Source organism: Gnatocerus cornutus, chromosome 5 (assembly GCF_029298725.1).
Source record: "Gnatocerus cornutus isolate USDA-ARS CGAHR chromosome 5, icGnaCorn1.1, whole genome shotgun sequence".
Lineage (NCBI taxonomy): Eukaryota > Metazoa > Arthropoda > Insecta > Coleoptera > Tenebrionidae > Gnatocerus > Gnatocerus cornutus.
The window spans coordinates 11895843-11917681 of record NC_142237.1 but is presented as its reverse complement, the minus strand read 5'-3'; the positions used below and the strand labels follow the sequence as shown (position 1 = coordinate 11917681).

Below are 21839 nucleotides of genomic sequence, written 5' to 3'. Positions count from 1 at the left end.
AAATTAATGTGAAATATGAAAAGTAATCTGTAAAATTAAAAAAAAAAACGTTTTATAACAAAAACTTATTTCTCCAAATGTAATTCGGTCGACTTCTCGGTTATTTTTTGAGCAAACTTTGGTGCTCGTTTTAAACAGAATCCAAAGTTGTGTATTAACTCTATTAAATTTTAAAATTGTAGAGCAATAGACAAAAATTTTACAAACTTTGATTTTGAGAACGAAACAAAAATTTCAGACATCCTTCGCTAAAGTTCGTAATTTTGGAAATTTTAGTGCTACTGCTATGACATTTGGTAAAATTACTACTGATGAATCGTGTATTAACTCTATTAAATTTCAAAATTATAAAACAAAAAACACAAATTTTTCAAATTTTTATTTTGAAGGCCAAGCAAGATTTGGACACATTAAAATCCAAAGAAGCCACCTTTGGTCGAACACATTGAGATATTAAGATTCTAATGTAAAAAGACGCGAGAAAAACGATAGCGTAAAGCATTTCTATTTTTCTGTTGTAGTTTTGAAGATATCAGGCTTTAAACATTTAAAAACGGGAAAATCAAATATCTAATACTTTAAACTGCTATAACTCAATTATTTTTTGTCATATCTCGATTTTATGCCTAGTTTTGGAATCTGGGTGAAATTATGCGTAAAATAAAGCAAAATAACGCAAGTTTGCTTTAAAAATAAGCGAGATATCGACCGAATTTAATTCTTTTGAATTGTCTTAGACTTGATGTCATCAATTTAATCTTTATCCCAACAGATTATTATTAAATCCACCTATTCTATTTTTATTCGCCAACATAAATGATAACACCAAAATACATTTAAAAATTTTAAAAAGCTGCCAGAAATATGAAAGTTTTATTCCTTATTTTCATCGCAATTAATTTGATTTGTTGTGAACAGCACCAAAGTATTAAGTACACTTGCAACATCATCAAAATTCACATAATTAGTTCTAGATCAAAGAATTATAGGAGGCGAAACTGTCAACGCAGGCCAATATACTTTTCTAGCCGCCATTTATAAAACCACAAGTGATGGATCTTACTTTTGCACCGGTTCTCTAGTTAGTCGGAGATGGATTTTAACCGCCGGCCAATGTGTCAAAGAGTAAGTTTGAAATCTTATTAATAACAGTAGTCAACTTTTTCACTTTTAGTGCAGTTTTGTTTACCATATACTTGGGTACCACCAACATTAAGGATTTAGCTTCAACAGCACTGAAGTTAGCAACAGACGAATATGTTCTGCACCCGGAGTTTAACCCAGAGACTTTCGAAAACGACCTCGGTTTGATTAAACTGCAGATGGATATACAATACAATAGTGGAATTAAATTAAAAATTGAAACTGACAGATTAACATTAACGTACTAATTTTAGGCTTCATTTTATATATACCTTTGCCGTCCTCTGATGTTGAACCTAACAACGAAGAACTGCGAGCTATAGGATGGGGTCAAACTAGCGATGGTACTTTTTCCATTTCGTATAATTTTCAAATAAAACTGAAGACTTTACAGTTGATGGGGCTCTTGCCGATCAGTTGCAATGGGTCGGTTTGACATCAATTTCAAACGACGAATGTAAAATTTCTTATGGAAATATTATAACAGATAGAATGCTTTGTGTTGTTGGGAATTATAACGAAGGAACTTGTCATGTAAATACCAAGAAAAACTATTTCTTTGTGAAAAAAAATCGATTTAGGGCGACACTGGAGGTCCTTTGATATCTTTGTTTGGAGGCCAAAGTTATGCTCCTATTCATCAAGGCATTGCCAGTTTTCTAAGTGCGAATGGGTGTGAGAGTATCGATCCTTCGGGATTTACAAGAACTTATCCTTATTTGGACTGGATTAGAAATATCACCAACTATTAAATTCGTTAAATTTGAATAAAAATTTTTGAAACTTTATGTTTTTAAATTGTTTATTTTTGAAAAAAAAAACTGAAAAACTGAAAGCTTATAGTGTTTATCAAAAATTTTGCTATCGACATGACTCGACCACAATAAAAAAAAAACAAATTAGATAGTGTCATAATCAGAATTATGGCCTGTAAAGAGATTACAAACAAAAATTGGAATCAAACTAAGTTGTTTTATAATCGCGCGTCATGAGAACTTACGACTTTGTTCTTCTCCTCGTGTTCACACTCTTCCGATGGGTAACTAACACTATTTACAACCAACCCATTAATCCTGGTAAAAAAATTTAGGTATCTGGCTCAAATCCCGCTCGTATTGTCGGCGGCCAGGAAGCAACAGCCGGAATGTTTCCATACGCGGCCGCCATCCATGTCACCACCCCAACTAGTAAATTCTTTTGCGGAGGAGCTCTTCTAGGAAACGAATGGGTAGTTACGGCGGCCCAATGTGTCGATAAGTACAAATCAGCCAATCAAAATAAAGTTAATTTTTTTATTCTATTTTTTAGAGCGACATCTTTTACTATCCAATTGGGCTCAAACAGTCTGACGGCGCCTGATTCAAACCGAGTAACTCTTGCTTCCTCCACGTTTGTTATCCATCCTGATTACAATCCGGAAACTCTAGACTCCGATCTTGGTCTAATAAAACTGAGGATGCCGGTGGAGTTCACAGGCAATTTGAAAATATGTGCAAATTAAATCGTAATTGTGGCGTTTTCAGATTATATCAAAGGCATTCAGCTGCTGCCTGTAGCAAACACTCCACAGGGGTGGAGGGTGCTTACGCCTGGATGGGGACAAACTTCCGACTGTTTGTGTACAAATCTCTGTTTTAAACCTCTTGTAAAATATTTATTTTAGCCGATCCTGCTCTCGCAGAAAATCTAAATTGGGTTGCTTTAGACACTCTGACTAATGAAGAATGTAGAATAACTTTCGGTGATCAAATCACAGAGAACATGCTTTGTGCTGCTGGTAACTACGACGAAGGAACGTGTGTTGTAAGTTTGTCGTTACTCAAAAAAATTAACGTATAGTAATTTTTTTAGGGAGATACCGGAAGTCCTCTTATTTATCTTCTAAAATTTGGGAATCCTCAGCTGTTGGGTGTGTCGAGCTTTGTAAGCGGAAGCGGCTGTCAAAGTCTACATCCTTCCGGGTACACGAGAGTTTTCCCTTTTGCCCATTGGATTGCAAACATTACAGGATTGAATTGAAATTGACATTTAAGACTGCAAAACCGAAGAAATCCAATCCAAATGCTCTGAAATTCTAACATATCCAGAGGGATCCGTGCTCTCACATCCGTTGCCACTAATAAAACTTGCGACACCAACCAGCATCTTATAACCACGACTAAGATCCTGAACCAATCCACTACCAGTATCTCCCTGAAAACATCTTTAAGACTTTGTCCAACACTTAGAGCTCTTTTACATAACAAGACCCTTCGTTGTAATTCCCTTCAATACAGAGAGTACTGTTTGAAATTTGACTACCATACGTTAACTTGCAGTCGTCATTCGTAAGAGCTGTTACCAACGCCCATTGTAAATCCTCGCTGAAATCCGCGTGTTCTACAGCCAAATTTAGAATTTTGCAATCGCATTTTTTTTACTAACCATCGCTGGTTTGCCCCCACCCGAACGCCATGAGCTGAGTAGATGCCACCACGTAGTGCGACCCCAGAAGATCAACAGTCTTCAAATAGCCTGTCAATTGAAAATTTAGTTTTACTCCCTACAGCCGAGTTCCTTACTTGAAAATTCAACAGGAAGTCGCAGCTTCACAAACCCGAGATCGTTTTCTAGTGTTTCTGGATTGTACTCAGGATGCAGCACGTACTCGCTGGACGCAACCTCAACTCGGTTGGAATCGTCTTCGCTCAACTTGTTACTTCCCAGAGAAATGTTGAATTCGGTGGCTCTGCAAAACTAATTATTGAGAGAATCGTTGAGGATTTTTTTACCCGACGACACATTGCCCGGCTGTGAGTACCCATTGCGCTTTAACGAGAGTACCGCCACAGAAAATTCTACTGGTGGCAGTTCGTACAGAGATGGCGGCGGCGAAGGGAAATTGGCCGGCATAAGCAGTCGTACCACCTATAATGCGAGGAGCTGAAATCAACAGTTGAAAAAGAGTTGGTAGTACCGAAATAGTCTACCAGTCGAAGGGGTTCCCTGAAAATAAGTTTATGACTATTTGGAAGAATTTGTTTGAAGTGGTACCTCAATGACTGTAAGAAAGATGAAGACGAGGCACTGCAAGGTTGTGACCAACATCATTTTCAAGTGCGTTTGAAAAAAATAAGTTTTATCTGTACTTAAGCTGAATAATCTTCGGTAATTTGTTGTCGTGTTTTTTAGGATTATAAGATTAAGGTTTTATTGAAAGAGATATTTTTGTTGATGATTCCTTAATTGCAACCAACGAAGACTGTGGATAAAATTTTGTATTATACACAGGCACTACAATTAAGTACAAAAAAAGTTCTGGTTTGTGGTTTGTGATAAAGAAAATAATTTTGTATCTTCCGTATAAAAGTTCTTTTAATTCAAGTGAAAATTTAGAGACATTTTTCAATTTGCTGCGATGGTAGTTCTGATCCAGTCAATATAAGGGAACACTCTTGTATAACCAGAAGGATCGGGACTTTCACAACCATTTCCACTCAAAAAACTTGAGACGCCGACTAATTTCGCAGTACCATGTAGTACCAGATGGACAAGAGGTCCTCCAATATCGCCCTACAACGCATTTTACTTAAAGTACCTACTAGGTAAAACTCACATTGCAAGCCCCTTCGTTGTAGTTACCATCAACGCATACCATCTGATCGGTAATCTGGTTCCCGTAAGTTAACTTACATTCTTCGTTACTCAGTGTGGTAACAGATGCGAAGATGAGTCGGTCGGAAAGACCAGCGTTTGCTGTAAGAAAGAAATAAGAGATTGTTGGAGGTACTAGGGTACGTACAATCGCTAGTTTGTCCCCATCCGATGGCGGCTGCAATGGTACCACTTTCCAGTTCTTCGTCTGCGAGAGAATAGATTGAACGGAGGTAATCTAAAACCGAAATTTCCGATAAGGTGTTTCAATCCAGAGAGTTTACCTGTGTAAAAGAGAGGACTTCGGAGTTTAATCAAAGCAATATCGTTTTCTAAAGTCAACGGATTGTAATCGGGATGCTGGAAGTAGTTAGAAGTTTCTGCAATCACACGATTTGTGTCATTTCCTGATAAATTGTTAGATCCTAATTGAACCGAGAAGTGAATACCGCTAAAAATTGATTTTTTTTTGTCTGTTTTATAATTTTTTATTTGAAATTACCCGTCAACACATTGCGCCGCCGTCACTAGCCATTGGCTGCCGATGAGAGTACCGCCACAGAAGTACATTCCATCACTGGTGGTGATGTGGATGGCGGCTGCGAAAGGAAATTGGCCGGCTATGGCAGGATTTCCACCGATAATTCGCGGATCTAAACAAATTTAGTAGATATGTGTACTTTAGGGAGACACTTTTACCGATGGTTCTTGCAGTTGCTAGTGCAGTCAAGCACGCAAAAATCAGAAGATGCTTCATTTTCTATTCTGTGGCAGGTAACCAACAAACTCGCTTATTTATGGTTGTTTTATCGGATTAGCTTCATATTATGAACTTTGTAACAGTACGGATTAGAAGGCAATAAATGTGTGAGAAGTAGCTCTCCCTGCAGTTTCCTTGGATAAAGTTCAGTTGGGCCAAATACAGGCGTACGGAATGTCGCGCACTTTCTTAATAAAGCTTTTACGGTTGTTTTGAATGCTTTAATACTTTAATACGTAGCCATTTCAAATTTGATTTTTTGTTTATCTGCATTTCCTCGTATTTCACATACGTCAAAACCTATTTTCAATGCTTTGGATTTTATTCTCAAACACCAAATTTCGTTAAAAAATGGATTTTTTGGTAATTTTAGTGTTACTGCTATGAAATTTAGGAAAATTACTATTTTTGTGTCGTGTATTAACTCTACTAAAATTGCAAAATTGTAGAGCAAAAAACAAAAATTTAAAAAAAATATATTTTTGAGAAAAAGCAAAATTTTCCCACATCCTACACTAAAATTTATAATTTTTGTAATTTTTGTAATTTTATTGCTACAGCTATAAAATTTGGAGTGGTTACTACTTTTAAACTGTATATTAACTTGACCAAATTAAATATTTGTAGAGCAAAGGGCACAAATTTTAGAAATTTTTATTTTGTGACCAAGCAAAAAGTTCCTACATCCTTCACAAAATTTTGTAATTTCGGTAATTTTAGTGCTACAGCTATAAAATTTGAGGCGGTTGCTACTTTTGAGTTGTATATTAACTCTACCAAATTGCAAAATTGTAGAGCAAAACACACAGATTTTAGAAACTTTTATTTTTGAGACAAGGAAAAGAGTTATGGAATAAAATTATATTTTTGATAATTTTTGTCAACAGCAAGAGTTGATCCAACAATTTTATTTTTGACTTTTGTAAAAATGTCCCAAAATTGTTGACAATTTCAATTTTTTTCTCCAAGATAAACCTACACAACTTGTTATCTTACTCTAGAAAATGTAATAACAAATATCCCAATTAATCAACTTCAAAACTCCGATTAGAATCTCTGAATCGCAAATCAAAAAAACTTTAATCATATAAAACTACTTGATCCAATGACGTCTTAAATCTAAATGCAAGATGATGCTTCTGTATAAAATCAGTTAAAATTCCGCCTCCATTCCCAGTAAAGTCGCGAAATGAAACAGTTTCTCATTATTTTGGCTTTTACGGCATGTGCATGTGCACACCGCGGTAAATATAACAAATTTGATAACATCTTCTTTCATTAAAACGGTTTAGATTCTAGAGTCATTGGCGGTAGACCCACGAATGCCGGAGAATATCCTTTCGTGGCCGCAATTACAACCACAACAAGCACCGGAGTGTACTTCTGTGGTGGTACTTTGATTAGCGACAGGTGGCTTGTCACTTCCGCTCAATGCGCCGATGGGTAAGATGGGAATCCACTTTACCATCATAACTTGAATTTTTTAGAGCCACCAAGTTTACTATAAAGTTAGGTTCGCGTCTTCTCACCGGTGTTGATTCAAATCGCGTTACTGTAGCCACTTCCACTTATATCCTGCATCCTGAATACAATCCTCTAACTCTGGAGAATGACATCGCTTTGATTGAACTCCGGGAATCGGTTCAATTTTCAGGTGAAGAAACAAAAATGTGATTTGTTTTAACGAGTAGTTTTAGATTATCTTTCGCCTGTTCCGGTGATCCGGGAAGAACCGTGGGACAAACTCACCCCTATAGTCTTAGGATGGGGACAAAGAAGTGACTGTAATGATCAGATTAAGCAACGAAAACTTTTGTTAATCTTCAAATTTTAGCTGATCCTAATCTATCCGAAGAACTGATTTTCGTGTTTGTCGCCGCGTTGACTAACGAAGAATGTAAGTTGACTTATGGCAACCAGATTGTTGATACGATGGTCTGCGTTGAAGGTAATTCCAATGAGGGGTTGTGCCATGTAAGTTTTTTGGGGTTGAGCGACAGTTTTTAACATTGGTTTGAAGGGTGATATTGGTGGACCTCTTGCTCTTCCGGCGTCTTCTGGCCTGACTCAGTTCCTTGGAGTGGCGAGTTTTGTAAGTGGAAAGGGATGTGAAACCTTGGATCCTTCTGGTTATACGAGGATTTATCCGTACGTTCCGTGGATCAAGAATTTGACAAATGTAGCTTGAAGAAGATCACAGTAATATTGTAAATCAGTTGATTATTAAAAATCTTTTCAAAAAAAGAAGACTTCTTCAAATCCATGATCCTTACCACTTAACTAAACGTTACAAAAAGATTTAAAGTTGCATATGATGTGTATAATGTGTTGCCTATGCTATTTTTGAGGACATTAGGTAACAGTTATCAGCATGTTCCTCTTCAAAATCAAAATTTCTAAAATTTGTTTCTTTTGCTCTACATTTTTGTAATTTGGTAGAGTTGATAAACGACTCAAAAATTGTAACTTCCATAAATTTCAAAGCTGTAGCACTAAAGTTACCAAAATTACGAATTTTAGTCGAGAATGTCGAAACTTTTTGGTTTTTCTTCAAAACAAAAATTTTTAAAATGTGTGTCTTTGTAAATTGGTAGAGTTAATAAACGACTAGTAACTTCCACAAGTTTCAAAGCTGTAGCCCTAAAATTATCAAAATTCGAATTTTAGTGAAAAATGCCGGAAATGTTTGCAGCGTTTTAAAAATAAATATTTCTAAAATTGGTAAATTTTGCTATACAATGTTGCAATTTGGCAGAGCGAACAAACAAGTTAAAAACAGTAACTTCTCAAACTTTCAGAGCAATAGCACTAAAATTACCAAAATTACCAATTTTTTATTCATCTTCAAAATGAAAAAGAAGAATGAATGCTTATAAAAATTTTACTTTTTACTTATTAATATATTAGTTACATGTCAGTTACATTCATTATCCATTCTTTATATGGCGCTGTTCTTAAAAACTCAGAAGGCTCCGTGCTTTCGCATCCATTTCCACTAATAAAACTAGCAATGGCTCCTATAGCTTTGTATCCACGCCCCAAGTCTACCACAAGTGGACTACCAGTATCTCCCTAAAATTTCGCTACAACCAATTTTATTGAAATATCATTAAAAACTCACATAACAAGTTTCTTCATTGTAGTTGCCTTCAACACAAAGAGTGTTGCTCGTGATTTGACTACCATAATAAATTTTGCACTCTTCATTTGATAGAGCCACGACGGAAACAGTTTGCAGGACATTATTGAGTCCTGGATCCTCTAAATTTTGCCATCCATAAAAAAATTCGGCTTTCTTGTATACTTACGATCACTTGTCTGCCCCCAACCGATAGCCCACATATCTCTAACATCAGATGCAGGCGCAGTAATGTTAAAATAGAAAACGTTGAGTACTCCCAGAGTCACTACCATTCCAACATAACAACTCTTTTAATTGTACCAATTTTAGAAACTTACTTTCATAATCAACGGGACTTCGAAGCTTAACCAGACCAATGTCATTCTCCAATGTGAGAGGGTTATAGTCTGGATGCAGAACGTAAGTAGAAGTAGCTACAGTAAGTCTGTTGGGGTCGTCTCCGGAGAGTTTGTTAGTCCCAGGAGAATCGTAAATAAAGTTGCTCTGCGAAAAAGAATAAAACAGTGTATATAACAATTGTGTTTTTACCCATCGACACATTTCCCAGCTGTTAAAATCCACTGGTTGTTGAGAAGACTACCACCACAAAAGAAGCGGCTGTCGGCGGTTTGGACGTTGATGGCCACTGCGTAACGGTATTGTCCCACATGGGCGTCAGTACCGCCTATTATTCTTAAATCTAGAAGAGTTTAGGTTTCCAAATAGAGCAAGAAGTGGAATTAGAGCACTTACTTGTGTTTCTTGATATTCCACAGTTAAGTAGTGTTAAGAAGAATAGTAAAGTGAGAAATTCATGCACAAATGGTACCATGGTCGGGTTTTTCTCGAAGACAATAAAAGTGATACTGATACTGATTCGTATCAATAGGTACTTATTACGTCAATTTTTCTAATCTGCAATCTAATAATCAATTTTGTTATTCACTTTGAAAGACTCTTGGACAGTTCTCATTGTTCCTTCAAGTTTTAAAATTAACTCAAATTGCAAATTGGTGAACCAAACGCAAATTTATTAGTTCTTGCAAAGTCGAAGCAGAACTATGAAAAGTGTAACAAATACTTTAATAAATGGAAAAAAATATAAAAGAATTAAACTAGACAGTGATGCTGGCTGGTTACTACCTCTATTGATTAAAACTAAATTAAAATGTTTCTACAAATTATCTCGCTTTTATTCGTCCGAGCTAATTTATTTTATTTCACATTTCTATAATTGGGCATTTATCACACTTTGAATCCAGTCGATAAATGTATGCACTCTTGTATATCCCGAAGGATGAGGCTGCTCGCACCCACTTCCACTAATAAAACTGGAAATGCCTGCCAACCTCACGCTTTGTGGAATGTAAATATGCTCAATAAGAGGACTTCCCGTGTCGCCCTAAAATTAATTCTTCATATTAATGTACAATAATTTTGTACTTACTTACAATGCACGTCCCTTCGTTGTAATTACCCACAGCACACACCATGTCTTCCGTGACTTGTAACCCATAGACGTTCATGCATTCTTCGTTTTTGATGGTAATAAGACTGACATAAAGAAGATGATCGGAAAGCACTGGTGAGGCTGCAAAAAATAATAAAGTATGGATAAAAATTGCCGCCATACGTACAATCATTGACTTGCCCCCATCCTATAGCCGTCATATGGTCATACATAGTTACCTCACCCGTAGACAATTCTATGGGTTTGATGTAACCTAAAACCACCCATTAAACCTGTCTCTTTCAACACCGAAAACTAACTTGTGAATTCTATGGGCATATGAAGTCGAATTATTGCAATATTGTTCTGCAAGTTGGCAGGATTGTACCCATGATGGATGAAATGTGTACTTGTTGCAACAGTGACGCGGTTTGGATCAGTGGTACTGAGGCTGTTGGACCCCAAACGAATGGTAAACTGAGTCGCTCTGAAACAGAGTGTTAGTTTTTTTCGTCAAGTATCGAATTCTTACCCTTCGGCGCAATGTGCAGCTGTTAGTACATGCTGATTGTCAATCAAAGCTCCTCCGCAGAAAAAACTTGCAGTTGCAGTTTGCACATAAATTGCAGCTGAAAAGGGAAACTGTCCCGCGCTTGCAGCAGTACCTCCAACGATGCGCTCTTAAAAATAAGGTTAAATTCGTTCATTTCAAAGGATAGAAGTACCTGAAACTACGCTTGGAGATGAGAGGACCTAGAGTCACAAAAACTGTAATTTTAAAGGATTGAAACAGTTTCGTCTTACTTTTAGAATTCTACAGATGAGGATTAAAGTTGCGACTATTTTCATTGTAATTGATGGATTTTTAAAAATGTGTGGTTGTGGATGTTTTGATCTCTTTTTGTAGCGAGTTTCTGCTATCTAATTGTTTTATCATGAGTTTATGGTTGCGCTAATCCTCTGCCTCCATCCGGCTTAAATAAGGTGGAAGAGCAACCGGAAAAAACAGCGCCATTTTAATTATTTGACCAACATAAAAAAATAAGTATGGATAAAAAGTGGAAGTAAATAAAATTCTCCTCTGGCTAAAAATGGCTTTCGCCTACCACTTTACAGCTCGCAGATTAGAAAAATTCAATGACACTATAAATAGCAACCGATATAAATCAATATCAGTACTTATAACTGTTTCTAGTTTCGAGAAAAATCAGACTATGGCTTTATTCGTGCAGGGATTTCTCATTTTAATTTGCTTCTTCACACTATTAAACTGTGGAGAATCAAGAAACACAAGTAAGTCTTTTAATCAAACTCAAAGTTCCTGTTGGATCCCTGAATTCTTCCAGATTCAAGAATAATAGGCGGTACTGACGCCTATGCGGGTCAGTACCGATACGCAGTGGCTATCACCGTCCAAACCGCCGACAGCCGCTTCTTTTGCGGTGGTAGTCTTCTCAACCACCAGTGGATTTTAACAGCCGGGCAATGTGTCGATGGGTAAAAACAAACGTTATTATATACACTATTTTATTCTTTTTCGCAGAGCAACTTTATTTACGATTCTACTGGGGTCCCACAAGCTCGCTGGAGACGACCCCAACAGAATTACTGTGGCTACTTCTAATTACGTTCTGCATCCAGACTACAATCCTCTTACGTTGGAGAATGACATAGGTCTAATTAAGCTTCGAAGCCCCATTGAATATGATAGTAAGTTTTTCAAGTAAAATAAGGTGGTTCTAATATAAGAGTGTTAGTGACTCTGGGAGTACTCGACGTGTTCTATTTTAACATTACTGCACCTGAATCTAATGTCAGAGATATGTGGGCTATCGGTTGGGGTCAGATAAGTGACCGTAAGTATGAAAAATAAAAATTATTTATTATGATTGCCGAAATTTAGAGGAGGCAGAACTTAAGAATGAGCTCCAAACTGTTCCCGTCGTGGCTCTATCAAATAAAGAGTGCCAAATTTATTATGGTAGTCAAATCACGAGCAACACTCTTTGTGTTGAAGGCAACTATAATGAAGGAACTTGTTATGTAAGTTTTTAATGAAATTTCAATGAAATTAATTGTAGCGAAATTTTAGGGAGATACGGGTAGTCCACTTGTGGTAGACTTAGGGCGGGGATACAAGGCTATAGGAGGCATCGCTAGTTTTATTAGTGGAAATGGTTGCGAAAGCACGGAGCCTTCTGGGTTTTTAAGAACAGCGCCATATAAAGAATGGATAATGAATGTAACTGACATGTGACTATCATATGAGTAAAAAAAATAATTTATTAGCATTATTTTTTTTTTCATTTTAAAGAGAAACAAAAAATTTCCGGCATCTTCCATCTATTTTGGTAATTTTAAAAAATTTTAAAGTTGATTTGTAAGTTCACCAAATTGCAAAATTGTAGAGAGAAAGAGGCAAGTTTTATAAATATTTATTTTAGAGATGAACCAAAAATTTTCAACATCTTTTACAAAAATTCGTAATTTTGGTAATTTTAAAGCTACAGCTATAAAATTTGAGAAAGTTACTACTTTTAAGTATTGTATTAACTCTACCAAATTGCAAAATATTAGAAAAAACAGTCCAATTTTAAAAATTTTCGTCTTAATGACGAAGCAAACATTTTCAAAACCTACAATTTAAATTCATAATTTCGGTAATTTTAGTGTCACAGCTATGAAAGTTCAAGGATTTATTATTTTTTAGTCGTGCATTAACTTTACTAATTTGCAAATTTGTTTGTCAAAAAACACCAAAATTTTTAGAAATTTTTATTTTGAGGAGAAAATACGTAGATTTAGTAATTTTAGTGCTACACCTGCGAAATTTTGGAAAGTTACTATTTCAGAGTCGTGTCTTAACTCTACCAAATTGCAAAAATTTAGGGCAAAGGAGACAAATTTTAGAAATTTTTATTTAGTGGAGAAAGCAAAAATTTCTGATATCCTCAACTCAAATTCGTAATTTTGGTCATTTTAGTGCTATAGCTAGGAAATTTTGGATATCACTTTTTTTGAGTTGTGTATTTGTTTTACCAAGTTTTAAAGTTGTAGAACAAAAAAAAAACAAACTTTAGAGATTTTTATTTTGATGAAGACCCTAAATGTTTCGACATCTTCCACTTAAATTCGTACTTTTGATAATTTTAGTGCCACAGCTATAAAATTTGAGAAAGCAACCACTTCTTAGTCGTAGATTAACTTTATCAATTTGCAAATTTGTACGGCAAAAAACAAAAAACTTTTAGAAATTTTCATTTTAAAGAGAAAAAAAAAATATTCGAAATTCCATAAACTTCGTATTTTTGGTAATTTTAATGCTACATCTACATGGGAAAGTTACAATTTTGAAATCATGTATTAACTCTACCAAAATACAAAAAATTGGGGCAAAGGGTACAAAATTTTGAAAGTTTTATTTTGAGAAATTTCCTATATCCTCAACTAAAATTCGTAATTTTGGTTATTTTAGTGTTTCAGCTATAAAATTTTGGTAAATTACCTTTTTCGAGTTGTGTATTTACTTTACCAAGTTTCAAAACTGTATAACAAAAAACACAAATTTTAGAAATTTTTATTTGGAAGAAAACTCAAAATGTTTCGACATCTTCCACTAAAAATCGTAAACTTGGTAATTTTAATGCCATACCTATAAAATTTGAGAAAGATACTACTTTTTAGTCGTGTAGTAACTCTACCAAATTACAGAATTGTGGATCAAAATATTTATATTTTGGAATAAGAAGAGACTATTTTATTGTCATTTGAAACAATTGTGAAATCCCTTTCATCTATTTATAATTAACACAAGTAATTTATAGACTATAAATTACAGAAGACACGATATAATTAAAGAAAAACCTTTTATCCACACATTTCTACCAAGATTATCCCACATCTCACTATTGATTGATTACAGCTTACCCTGACTTTAATCTAAATCCATTCTGACTCTCTTATCTATTCAAAAACAGTACCGATAACACCAAGAATTGAAGTTCCACTTCAAAACCGCATTGTTGCAATACCATCCAATTTTTTAGTTTACAATGAAGAGTCTCGTTATTTTTTTCACCCTTCTAGTCGCAGTTTTTCCAAAACCCCAAGTAAGTTAATAAAACCTGTTCATCCACTTAAACTTAAAAAATTTCAGACGCGTATTGTAGGCGGCCAACAAGCAAGAGGTGGTCAGTTTCCGTACGCGGCAGCCATTTATGTTACAAAGTCAGCAGGAACGTATTTTTATTCAGGGAGTTTAATCAGCAACCAGTGGATTGTTTCAGCCGCTGAGTGTGTCGATGGGTGAGTGGGGAAAATCATGGTAATTGTATCTTCACTATAGTTTTTAGTGCCGTTTCGTTCCGAATTCTCCTGGGATCTAATAGTCTAACAGCGAGCGATGCCAATCGCGTGACTTTGGCCACTTCCACGTATTTTATTCATCCTTCTTATAACCCAGAGACTTTGGAAAATGATGTTGCTTTGATCAAACTGCGACTTGCTATTGAATTCAATCGTAAGTTCCTCTGTGAAGCTCCGGTTTTATGTTGGCACTAACTTTATTTTTTAGAATACATTGGCGTTATAAATTTGCCCACGACTTTCGTACCGGACTACACTTCCGTCACTGCAATCGGATGGGGACAAATCGACGACTGTAATAAGAGATTTTCTTGTCCTTTTTAAACGAAATAATTTAACATTCGACTTTCAGTCAACACGGGATTGTCAGACTCTCTTCTCTACGTCACAGTGACCACAATTTCCCACGATGAGTGCCAGTTGGTTTACGGGTCTCAAATCACACACGACATGTTGTGCGTTGCCGGAAATTACGAAGAAGGAATTTGCAATGTTGGTTCGACCGAGTTTAGTTTTATGTGAATTTACGAAATTATTTTGTAGGGTGATATGGGAGGACCTCTTATCCAAACCATTGGCGGAAATCCTGTTGTAGTGGGAGTGGCAAGTTTCAGGAGCAGATTGGGTTGCGCCACAACTGATCCTTCAGGGTTTACGAGAGTCATTCCGTTTATTGATTGGATTAGAAACGTTACAGAGTTAGTTTAGGTTTTTTGTAATATTTTGAGGCAATAAATTTTGTGAAAGTTTTGCCGTTTGCCCAGGAATTTTATCAACAATAAGTTTTTCTAAAAAAGCGGTGTAAAGTTCAATTATTTATGAAATTTATTAATAAAAGTAAAAACAAATTATGTTGAATTACCTACCTATAACTTGGCAACAAATTTTGAACATAATTTTTTATTCGTTTTCTGCTTTTTAAACTAATTATTTTTATGAATTTTTGAGTTCCATTTGGGCATATTTCATTTTTTGTTAGCCCACAATTTAAATTTAAAATAAAATGGAAAAAAAAACTGGAATAGCGTCGAAAGCTAACGAATCTTTTCTTCTTACCAAATCTAGAAGTGTGTATGAATACATATACCTCGTAAACTGAAAAATAATTGTATTTTGACAATTATTTATTTACTGATAAGGGGCAGTTTTACTTTATTATCACGGACGTCGTCCATTAAAAGCCATTTTATAGATGCTAAACGATATTGTACAACAAAACGTCAAAGATTTTAAGTACCCACATTTATTATTATTTATTATTATTATATTGCTGTTAAAATTGAAAATTTCCATTTTGAAGAGGAACCCAAAAGTTTCTTTCACTAAAATTCGTACTTTTGGTAATTCTAGTGCTATACCTACGAAATTAGGGAAAGTTACTATTTTAGAGTCGTGTATTAACTCTAGCAATTTTCAAAAATATAAAGTCAAAAATATAAACTCATATTTTCGAAATTTTCATTTTAAAGAGAAAGAAATAATTTTTAAAATCCTCCACTAAAGTTCGTAATTTTAGTGCTACAGCTACGAAATTACAATTTTTGGGTCGTGTATTGATCAAATTGCAAAAATTTAGGGCAAAGGAAAAAATTTTTAAAAATTTTTATTTTGAGAAGGAAGCTTAATTTTCAGATATTCTCAACTAAAATTCGTAGATTTAGTAATTTTAGTGCTACAGTATAAAATTTTGAAAAATTTATTTTTTTAAATGTTTTACTTTACTTTGAAAATTGTAGAAAAAAAAAACACAAATTTTAGAAATTTTTCTTTTGAAGCAGACCCCAAAAATCTTTGCATGATGTAAAAGATCTGAAAAGTTTAAAGAATCTTATTATTTTATTATTAAAATTATTATTATATTGTTATTAAAATTAGAAAAATTTCAAAATCCAATAAACTAAAATTGACGTGTCTAGATAAGTATTTTTTGAAAAAACGTTCAATCTTAAAAATCGTTATGATCAAAGAGTCTGAACAAGCTTTAATAAATTTATCTAGAAATACAAAGCGTTTTTTTTTTATTAATAATAGTCCTCTGAACTTAGTATCAAACTTCAAAGACTTCTTAAATGATTGGAAATGTATTTATAATTAATAATTATATCTATCAGTCAAGTCAATGGTCAATACATATTTTTTATTAGATTAAATATTTTATGTCATGATAATGATAACAAAGTGCAAGCTGTATCTACCTGTTTATACCTAATTCAAACAGGTAAATAGGAAATTATAGTTAAATAAAAATTTGTTGGCAACATTGTTCATTTTAAAAAACATAATAAAATACAAAACATTTAAACAATTAAAGTCTTGTGGATGTTTTTCATTTTAGAACTGTTTAAGACAATTTTTAGATTGCATATTTGGAAACATTTTTGTTTTACTTTAATTGTACACTTATAGTTATCAAGTTTAAAAGAATCTGACGCAAAAACTTATTTTTATTACCGATAGTTTGGCGTCGCGTCACAACTTCTGAGGTAACAATAGAGACTCAAAAATAATATATTTTTAAATAATAAAAATATTCTTCCTTAAATTAACAGTCTACATTTTATTCAAAAACAAGCCACAATTCCTCATCACTGTATCGGTCCAGTAATATTCAAAATCCAGTCTCTATAAGGAAAAACTCTCGTATATCCCGAAGGCTGAAAAGTCTCGCATCCTTCACCACTCCGAAAACTGGCAACTCCAATAAGAATCGGATGAACATAATTAAGGAAGTAAACCAACGGTGAACCGCTGTCACCCTGCAAAATCAACACTAATCAATCAAAATCTAAATTTCAAACTCCATAACGCACTGTACAAATTCCTTCGTCGTATTGGCCGACAATACAAATCATACTGTCTTTAATCTGTCCTCCATAAACTAGCTTACACTCGTCGTTGGAAATGGTGACCATCGGTACAAAATTCAGAATATCTTCAGTTGAACTCTCTAGAAAATCTATTTAAAAAAACACAAAAGAAGTATTGCCATCTACCGTCATCACTGGTTTGCCCCCATCCGATGGCTGTAATATTAACATTAGCGCCATAAGCAACCACCGGCAGATGAATCTTGCTCACGTAGTCTAAAATGAACCAATAATAACAATTCTATTCTTTAAAAACTGTTGACATTTGTACCGCCGTATTGCACAGGTTGTCGGAATTCTATAATGGCAATGTCGTTTTCTAAAGTCTCGTTGTCGAAGTCGGGATGAATGTGATATCTTGACGAACTCAAAACTACAATATGTGTGCTGTTGTCGGACAATATATTCGTACCTAAAGTGATCTGAATTTCCACTGCACTAAAACTAGTAATTGAAATGAAGTACAACTTTGGGTCTACCTACTAGTCTATACAGTGCGCTGATGTTATGACAAATTGACTACTTATGAGAGCTCCTCCACAGAAAATCGCACTGTCGAGAGTTTTTTTTATACGAACAGCACTGGCGAAAGGAAATTGTCCAGCTCGAGCGGGTTCACCTCCAATGATCCTAGAATCTGCTGCAACCATATTTAGTAAGCGAAATGTTTAAAGTTTTAATTATTACCGAAACCGTCTCCATAGCTCCCACCAATTGTCCAAAGTAACAGAGACACCACAAAAAAAATCATTGTGTTAGTCAAAGAATCAGTAATATTACTACTTATACGATCAGGTGGCTACAAAAAATTATCTACTTTATTTTGATTGTAGATATCAAATGATTAGGTTTTCGGTGACGGATTAGTGTAAATTAGACTACACAGTTCCGATCTGTAATGGGGCAATTTCGTCGGAACTTTTCTAGCGCAATAAAGTTTATATTGCCTCTTTAGGAACTAACGAATACTTGTTTATCGATGTTTTATTGTTGCACAAAGCCAGTAATGTCAATAGCTCACATGTTGATAATGTTATTATCACTTTGATTCAGCTCATTTTTTTCTGGCCCATAACAAGGATTATAAGAGTGCAAACGATCAATGAATTAACCGGCTGTACGGTACACATGGCGAACAATTAAGATAAGGAATCATTCATTATTGATAAGAAGTTAATTGCAAACATCCGTTCGGAGACAAGCAAATTCTATATTAGAACTTCCTTCGAAAAATATCAATGATTTGAAAAAAAAACAAAAAGAATTTGATTTATTGTAACGTTTTTGTGCTTTTCTATTGTTGAAAATTCTTTACTTTTTTTAGTAGATATGTTTTTATGCCACCTTTTACTTTTATGTTTTTTTTTGACAAATTTTTTAAACGCAGTGATCAATTGATCTTCAAATTCGGCGAAATCTTCAATTTTTCTATTTTCTCCAGATTGCATGTTGATATGTTGATCTGCATATTGCAAAACGCCGATTTAGTTTTATCTTTGAATGATCTGGACTGTACTAAGTGTTCTTTTGCTGGACAGGAAAATAACATGAGAATTTGAATTTAATTTTTTTCTTGGTTTCCCGAACCTGCAAATTAAATTTGGTCAATCGTGGATGTGCTCTTGAAAATTTTAATATGGAGACAATTTTTAGAATTCTGCGATATTACGACATTAGTAAAAAAATGAAATTTAAAAATGTATAATTTCAAATTTCCCGCTCAAAATTTCGAAGATTGTGTGACTACGAATTAAATATCTGTCACTTTGAAACGTCGGTTTATGCCTAAACTAACCTTTTTACTGCAAAAATGCCTTTCCCAAGCATTTTTCTGGTTCGTGTTTGCCTTTAGTACTATCCAAGCACAACTAAATTTAAGTTAGGTTAGTTTAGACAATATTGTGACAGTTCTCCAATTTTCAGTGTCACCAACTTTGAAATATCGAGTGGTAAATTTGAGAAATCTCACGTTTTTGATTCAATTTTTTGATTGATGCCGCATTAAAAATGAAGCTTGAAAATGGTTTTCGAATTAAAAACCTCTTTAAGTACAATTTACCATCAACGGAAGCTTCAGGAAAGCTGGAAAAAATAAAATTTTCATTGTCTTCAAGTTTTACCATTTCTCCAGAAACGCGACTCTTTATCAACACTGCCCACGTATTTGCTATCGACTTGACTATTTTTAATTTTCCTTAATTACGTGCCGTCAACTTATCTTGTTCTGTTTACGACTTACTCCATAGATTATTGCCATTACTGTTAAAATAGTCTTTTGTAAAAAGTTCCCGCTCGTACATAATGCACTGTGGCTGCAACGCGCCCTACGTTGGTCCATCTCTTTCCACCACGTGCTACAACAACACCTTCGTTTTTTTTATGAGCCTCATCAACACTCTCGCGATCAACAACTGTGAAATCTCCGAAATCTGCGAAAGAGTCTCCTCTCAACGAGAGCCGGACCTGGAGTACGATTTTATAGTCATCGGAGGAGGATCAGCGGGATCTGTGGTAGCGGCACGACTTTCAGAAGTTCCACACTGGAAGGTGCTTCTGGTTGAAGCTGGAGGCGATGAGCCACCAGGCTCACAAATACCATCGATGATGAACAATTACCAGGGAACAGCCATTGATTGGAACTTCAGAACGGATCCACAAGAAGAAGCGTGTCTTGGTTATCCTGAGAGAAGGTGCACTTGGCCACGAGGAAGAGTTCTCGGGGGTTGTGGAGTGATCAACGGGATGATGTACATAAGAGGTTTACCCCAAGATTACGACGAGTGGGAGGGTAAAGGGAACGAGCACTGGGGTTACCAGCAAGTGTTGGAGTTCTTTAAAGTGTCTGAAGGAAATAAAGAAATCGGTGCTCTGGTAAGTGGCGAAGAGCATGGAAGAGAGGGTCCGATGACCACGAGTCGGTTTCCGCACCGACCGAGATTGGCTGACGATATGTTAAGGGCGGCAAAAGAGGCGGGGTTTCCTGTGGTGGATGATCTGAATTCAGCACCGTTTCAGGGATTTACCATCGCCCAGGCCAATAACAGGTGAGTGCGTAAGACTCCTCCTACTCTGAGTGGTTGTTTTGTAGAAATGGGACTAGACTCACTAGTGCAAGGGCGTATCTACGCCCCGCGCGGAACCGCCCCAACCTCCACATAATGTTGAACTCCACCGCCACCAAAATTCTTCTAAGCCACAAACGCGCCACTGGAGTACGGTTCATCTCCAACCATCGTACCTTCTTCATAAGGGCGAGACGAGAAGTGATCCTCTCCGCGGGTGCTATAAAATCACCACAACTCCTCCTCCTGTCAGGAATTGGGCCTAATCACACCATCGACCTACCAGGAGTTGGGAAAAACCTCCAAAACCACGTCTCCTTCGTCTTGAATTTCGAATTAAAGTCAGTACCTGCAGTCAACGATCTCGACTGGTTATCCTCCGATGACTACTTCCTATTCCGAAGAAGCCCTCTTGCCTCCACGGGAATGGCCCAAGTCACTGGAAGACTCGCTACGAAGTACGCCCAAGACCCATCCCGACCGGATCTACAGTTTTTCTTCAGCGGCTTCTTAGCGAATTGCTCCCGGTTTGGTCTGTTGAACGAACCACAATGTCCAGGAGCTCAGCACGTTGGTAAAGTCGTCTCCATAGCTCCAGTTACCATCCGTCCCAGAAGTCGAGGAGTTATCAAACTCGCATCCAACGATCCACTAGCTCCACCTTCCATGAACCCAAACTACTTAACAGAGATCGAAGACCTCAACACTCTCGTGGAGGGAGTGCGCATTGCGCAAAAGCTTGCAAACACGAGAATCTTAAGAGAAGTCTACGGGGCGGAAATCATAAGAAAAGAGTACGGAAACTGCTCGAGACTCTACACGTGGGTACTTCATTATCCAAACAAACTTTTAGATTTTAGTTTTAGTCACGACTCTGATTCGTTTTGGAGGTGCGCCATCAGATTTGCAACAGCTCCGGAGAACCATCAGTGTTGTTCTTGTAAGATGGCGCCGGCTTCTGATCCGTTGGCTGTTGTGGACGCCACGCTTCGAGTTCATGGAGTTGATGGACTTCGAGTGATAGATGCGTCTATTATGCCGATTGTTGTGCCGGGGAATACTCAGGCTACTGTTGTTATGATTGCGGAGAGAGGAGCTTATTTCATTAAGAGGAAGTGGTTAGGTACGTAGCGCAGGTGAAGCTTTAATATGACAAAAACGTTAATTAAGACTGTGATTCTTAAAGTATTGGAGGTTGATAGGTTAATGGAGACGGTAAATAAATGTCAACAGTTTTCAATCTAACATTTGGGTCTTTTATTCTACATTTAGATTCAGGTTTTCTTATTCTTAATAATACGGAGATATTTTCTTAGATTATTAAAACTCATTAGATTGTTGTTCCGAAGATTTGTCCTCTGTTCGGGAGAATTCGGGTAAAGACCCAAGAAAGGGAAAAGGTCCCGACCAGGGTTTACCTGGGTTCTTCCCGAACAGA

The 21839-nt window shown here is 35.8% G+C and overlaps 10 protein-coding genes and 1 pseudogene across 13 annotated transcripts; 6 read left to right on the top strand and 5 right to left on the bottom strand.

Moving 5' to 3' along the window:
* The first annotated feature begins 864 nt into the window (after nt 1-864).
* Nucleotides 865-1895, top strand: LOC148174557 (brachyurin-like). Its single transcript, XM_088036869.1, has 6 exons — nt 865-925; nt 975-1125; nt 1175-1341; nt 1398-1487; nt 1538-1677; nt 1725-1895. The coding sequence occupies exons 1-6, from the start codon at nt 865-867 to the stop codon at nt 1893-1895; spliced, it is 780 nt and encodes a 259-aa protein (XP_087892995.1).
* Nucleotides 1896-2131: 236 nt separating this feature from the next.
* LOC148174556 (brachyurin-like) lies at nt 2132-3162 on the top strand. Its single transcript, XM_088036868.1, has 6 exons — nt 2132-2182; nt 2234-2400; nt 2452-2618; nt 2667-2756; nt 2807-2946; nt 2995-3162. Exons 1-6 carry the CDS (start codon nt 2132-2134, stop codon nt 3160-3162), a joined length of 783 nt encoding a protein of 260 aa, XP_087892994.1.
* Nucleotides 3163-3171: 9 nt separating this feature from the next.
* On the bottom strand, nt 3172-4233 carry LOC148174555 (brachyurin-like). The gene is made up of 7 exons (XM_088036866.1): nt 4177-4233; nt 4113-4128; nt 3915-4065; nt 3705-3871; nt 3568-3657; nt 3383-3522; nt 3172-3336 (listed from the first exon to the last, which is right to left on the bottom strand). Exons 1-7 carry the CDS (start codon nt 4231-4233, stop codon nt 3172-3174), a joined length of 786 nt encoding a protein of 261 aa, XP_087892992.1.
* A 294-nt stretch (nt 4234-4527) lies between these two features.
* Nucleotides 4528-5533, bottom strand: LOC148174554 (brachyurin-like). The gene is made up of 6 exons (XM_088036865.1): nt 5476-5533; nt 5279-5429; nt 5061-5227; nt 4925-5014; nt 4739-4878; nt 4528-4695 (listed from the first exon to the last, which is right to left on the bottom strand). The coding sequence occupies exons 1-6, from the start codon at nt 5531-5533 to the stop codon at nt 4528-4530; spliced, it is 774 nt and encodes a 257-aa protein (XP_087892991.1).
* Nucleotides 5534-6818: 1285 nt separating this feature from the next.
* LOC148174553 (chymotrypsin BI-like) lies at nt 6819-7724 on the top strand (the record flags this gene model as incomplete). Its single annotated transcript, XM_088036864.1, has 5 exons — nt 6819-6979; nt 7024-7190; nt 7234-7320; nt 7371-7510; nt 7557-7724. Coding segments are annotated over 5 exons (723 nt in total), but the record flags the coding sequence as incomplete, so codon positions are not given.
* Nucleotides 7725-8443: 719 nt separating this feature from the next.
* Nucleotides 8444-9504, bottom strand: LOC148174552 (brachyurin-like; annotated as a pseudogene). Its single transcript, XR_015770155.1, has 6 exons — nt 9411-9504; nt 9207-9357; nt 8996-9161; nt 8845-8943; nt 8658-8797; nt 8444-8608 (listed from the first exon to the last, which is right to left on the bottom strand). The product of XR_015770155.1 is annotated as a brachyurin-like (transcript).
* A 381-nt stretch (nt 9505-9885) lies between these two features.
* On the bottom strand, nt 9886-10956 carry LOC148174551 (brachyurin-like). Its single transcript, XM_088036863.1, has 7 exons — nt 10912-10956; nt 10833-10860; nt 10640-10787; nt 10428-10594; nt 10295-10381; nt 10109-10248; nt 9886-10059 (listed from the first exon to the last, which is right to left on the bottom strand). The coding sequence occupies exons 1-7, from the start codon at nt 10954-10956 to the stop codon at nt 9886-9888; spliced, it is 789 nt and encodes a 262-aa protein (XP_087892989.1).
* Nucleotides 10957-11276: 320 nt separating this feature from the next.
* On the top strand, nt 11277-12370 carry LOC148174550 (brachyurin-like). Its single transcript, XM_088035196.1, has 6 exons — nt 11277-11400; nt 11454-11604; nt 11651-11817; nt 11865-11963; nt 12011-12150; nt 12200-12370. Exons 1-6 carry the CDS (start codon nt 11322-11324, stop codon nt 12362-12364), a joined length of 801 nt encoding a protein of 266 aa, XP_087891322.1. The 5' UTR covers nt 11277-11321; the 3' UTR covers nt 12365-12370.
* Nucleotides 12371-14116: 1746 nt separating this feature from the next.
* On the top strand, nt 14117-15180 carry LOC148174549 (brachyurin-like). The gene is made up of 6 exons (XM_088037243.1): nt 14117-14216; nt 14264-14412; nt 14460-14626; nt 14681-14767; nt 14825-14964; nt 15016-15180. Exons 1-6 carry the CDS (start codon nt 14160-14162, stop codon nt 15178-15180), a joined length of 765 nt encoding a protein of 254 aa, XP_087893369.1. The 5' UTR covers nt 14117-14159.
* Nucleotides 15181-16964: 1784 nt separating this feature from the next.
* LOC148174548 (brachyurin-like) lies at nt 16965-18213 on the bottom strand. 3 transcript variants are annotated; one of them, XM_088037105.1, is made up of 6 exons: nt 18027-18213; nt 17823-17976; nt 17611-17783; nt 17466-17555; nt 17283-17419; nt 16965-17228 (listed from the first exon to the last, which is right to left on the bottom strand). In XM_088037105.1, the coding sequence occupies exons 1-6, from the start codon at nt 18088-18090 to the stop codon at nt 17058-17060; spliced, it is 789 nt and encodes a 262-aa protein (XP_087893231.1). In that variant the 5' UTR covers nt 18091-18213; the 3' UTR covers nt 16965-17057. The 3 variants fall into 3 exon arrangements, with proteins under 3 accessions (XP_087893231.1, XP_087893232.1, XP_087893233.1); XM_088037106.1 differs by having other exon boundaries at nt 17611-17777; XM_088037107.1 differs by having other exon boundaries at nt 18033-18213.
* A 1375-nt stretch (nt 18214-19588) lies between these two features.
* LOC148174547 (glucose dehydrogenase [FAD, quinone]-like) lies at nt 19589-21595 on the top strand. The gene is made up of 3 exons (XM_088036690.1): nt 19589-20383; nt 20428-21222; nt 21268-21595. Exons 1-3 carry the CDS (start codon nt 19641-19643, stop codon nt 21530-21532), a joined length of 1803 nt encoding a protein of 600 aa, XP_087892816.1. The 5' UTR covers nt 19589-19640; the 3' UTR covers nt 21533-21595.
* Nucleotides 21596-21839: the final 244 nt, after the last annotated feature.

Coding starts and splice junctions, on each gene's coding strand:
- LOC148174547 (XM_088036690.1), top strand. CDS start 19,641: ATGCACTGTGGCTGCAACGCGCCCTACGTTGGTCCATCTCTTTCCACC. Junction 20,384..20,427: donor ATCGCCCAGGCCAATAACAG/GTGAGTGCGTAA, acceptor GTTGTTTTGTAG/AAATGGGACTAGACTCACTA. Junction 21,223..21,267: donor AACTGCTCGAGACTCTACAC/GTGGGTACTTCA, acceptor TTTTAGTTTTAG/TCACGACTCTGATTCGTTTT.
- LOC148174557 (XM_088036869.1), top strand. CDS start 865: ATGAAAGTTTTATTCCTTATTTTCATCGCAATTAATTTGATTTGTTGT. Junction 1,488..1,537: donor ATGGGGTCAAACTAGCGATG/GTACTTTTTCCA, acceptor AAGACTTTACAG/TTGATGGGGCTCTTGCCGAT. Junction 1,678..1,724: donor ATAACGAAGGAACTTGTCAT/GTAAATACCAAG, acceptor AAATCGATTTAG/GGCGACACTGGAGGTCCTTT.
- LOC148174554 (XM_088036865.1), bottom strand. CDS start 5,533: ATGAAGCATCTTCTGATTTTTGCGTGCTTGACTGCACTAGCAACTGCA. Junction 5,228..5,278: donor GCGGCGCAATGTGTTGACGG/GTAATTTCAAAT, acceptor ATCAATTTTTAG/CGGTATTCACTTCTCGGTTC. Junction 4,879..4,924: donor ATGGGGACAAACTAGCGATT/GTACGTACCCTA, acceptor TCTTTCTTACAG/CAAACGCTGGTCTTTCCGAC.
- LOC148174556 (XM_088036868.1), top strand. CDS start 2,132: ATGAGAACTTACGACTTTGTTCTTCTCCTCGTGTTCACACTCTTCCGA. Junction 2,183..2,233: donor TGTTCACACTCTTCCGATGG/GTAACTAACACT, acceptor AAAAAAATTTAG/GTATCTGGCTCAAATCCCGC. Junction 2,947..2,994: donor ACGACGAAGGAACGTGTGTT/GTAAGTTTGTCG, acceptor TAATTTTTTTAG/GGAGATACCGGAAGTCCTCT.
- LOC148174555 (XM_088036866.1), bottom strand. CDS start 4,233: ATGATGTTGGTCACAACCTTGCAGTGCCTCGTCTTCATCTTTCTTACA. Junction 3,658..3,704: donor ACTTCCTGTTGAATTTTCAA/GTAAGGAACTCG, acceptor TTCAATTGACAG/GCTATTTGAAGACTGTTGAT. Junction 3,337..3,382: donor ACAACGAAGGGTCTTGTTAT/GTAAAAGAGCTC, acceptor AGATGTTTTCAG/GGAGATACTGGTAGTGGATT.
- LOC148174549 (XM_088037243.1), top strand. CDS start 14,160: ATGAAGAGTCTCGTTATTTTTTTCACCCTTCTAGTCGCAGTTTTTCCA. Junction 14,413..14,459: donor GCCGCTGAGTGTGTCGATGG/GTGAGTGGGGAA, acceptor TATAGTTTTTAG/TGCCGTTTCGTTCCGAATTC. Junction 14,768..14,824: donor ATGGGGACAAATCGACGACT/GTAATAAGAGAT, acceptor TTCGACTTTCAG/TCAACACGGGATTGTCAGAC.
- LOC148174548 (XM_088037105.1), bottom strand. CDS start 18,090: ATGATTTTTTTTGTGGTGTCTCTGTTACTTTGGACAATTGGTGGGAGC. Junction 17,977..18,026: donor GAGCTATGGAGACGGTTTCG/GTAATAATTAAA, acceptor TGGTTGCAGCAG/ATTCTAGGATCATTGGAGGT. Junction 17,556..17,610: donor ACAACCTGTGCAATACGGCG/GTACAAATGTCA, acceptor GGTTCATTTTAG/ACTACGTGAGCAAGATTCAT.
- LOC148174550 (XM_088035196.1), top strand. CDS start 11,322: ATGGCTTTATTCGTGCAGGGATTTCTCATTTTAATTTGCTTCTTCACA. Junction 11,964..12,010: donor TTGGGGTCAGATAAGTGACC/GTAAGTATGAAA, acceptor GCCGAAATTTAG/AGGAGGCAGAACTTAAGAAT. Junction 12,151..12,199: donor ATAATGAAGGAACTTGTTAT/GTAAGTTTTTAA, acceptor GCGAAATTTTAG/GGAGATACGGGTAGTCCACT.
- LOC148174551 (XM_088036863.1), bottom strand. CDS start 10,956: ATGAAAATAGTCGCAACTTTAATCCTCATCTGTAGAATTCTAAAA. Junction 10,861..10,911: donor TCATCTGTAGAATTCTAAAA/GTAAGACGAAAC, acceptor TTGTGACTCTAG/GTCCTCTCATCTCCAAGCGT. Junction 10,595..10,639: donor GCTGCACATTGCGCCGAAGG/GTAAGAATTCGA, acceptor ACTCTGTTTCAG/AGCGACTCAGTTTACCATTC.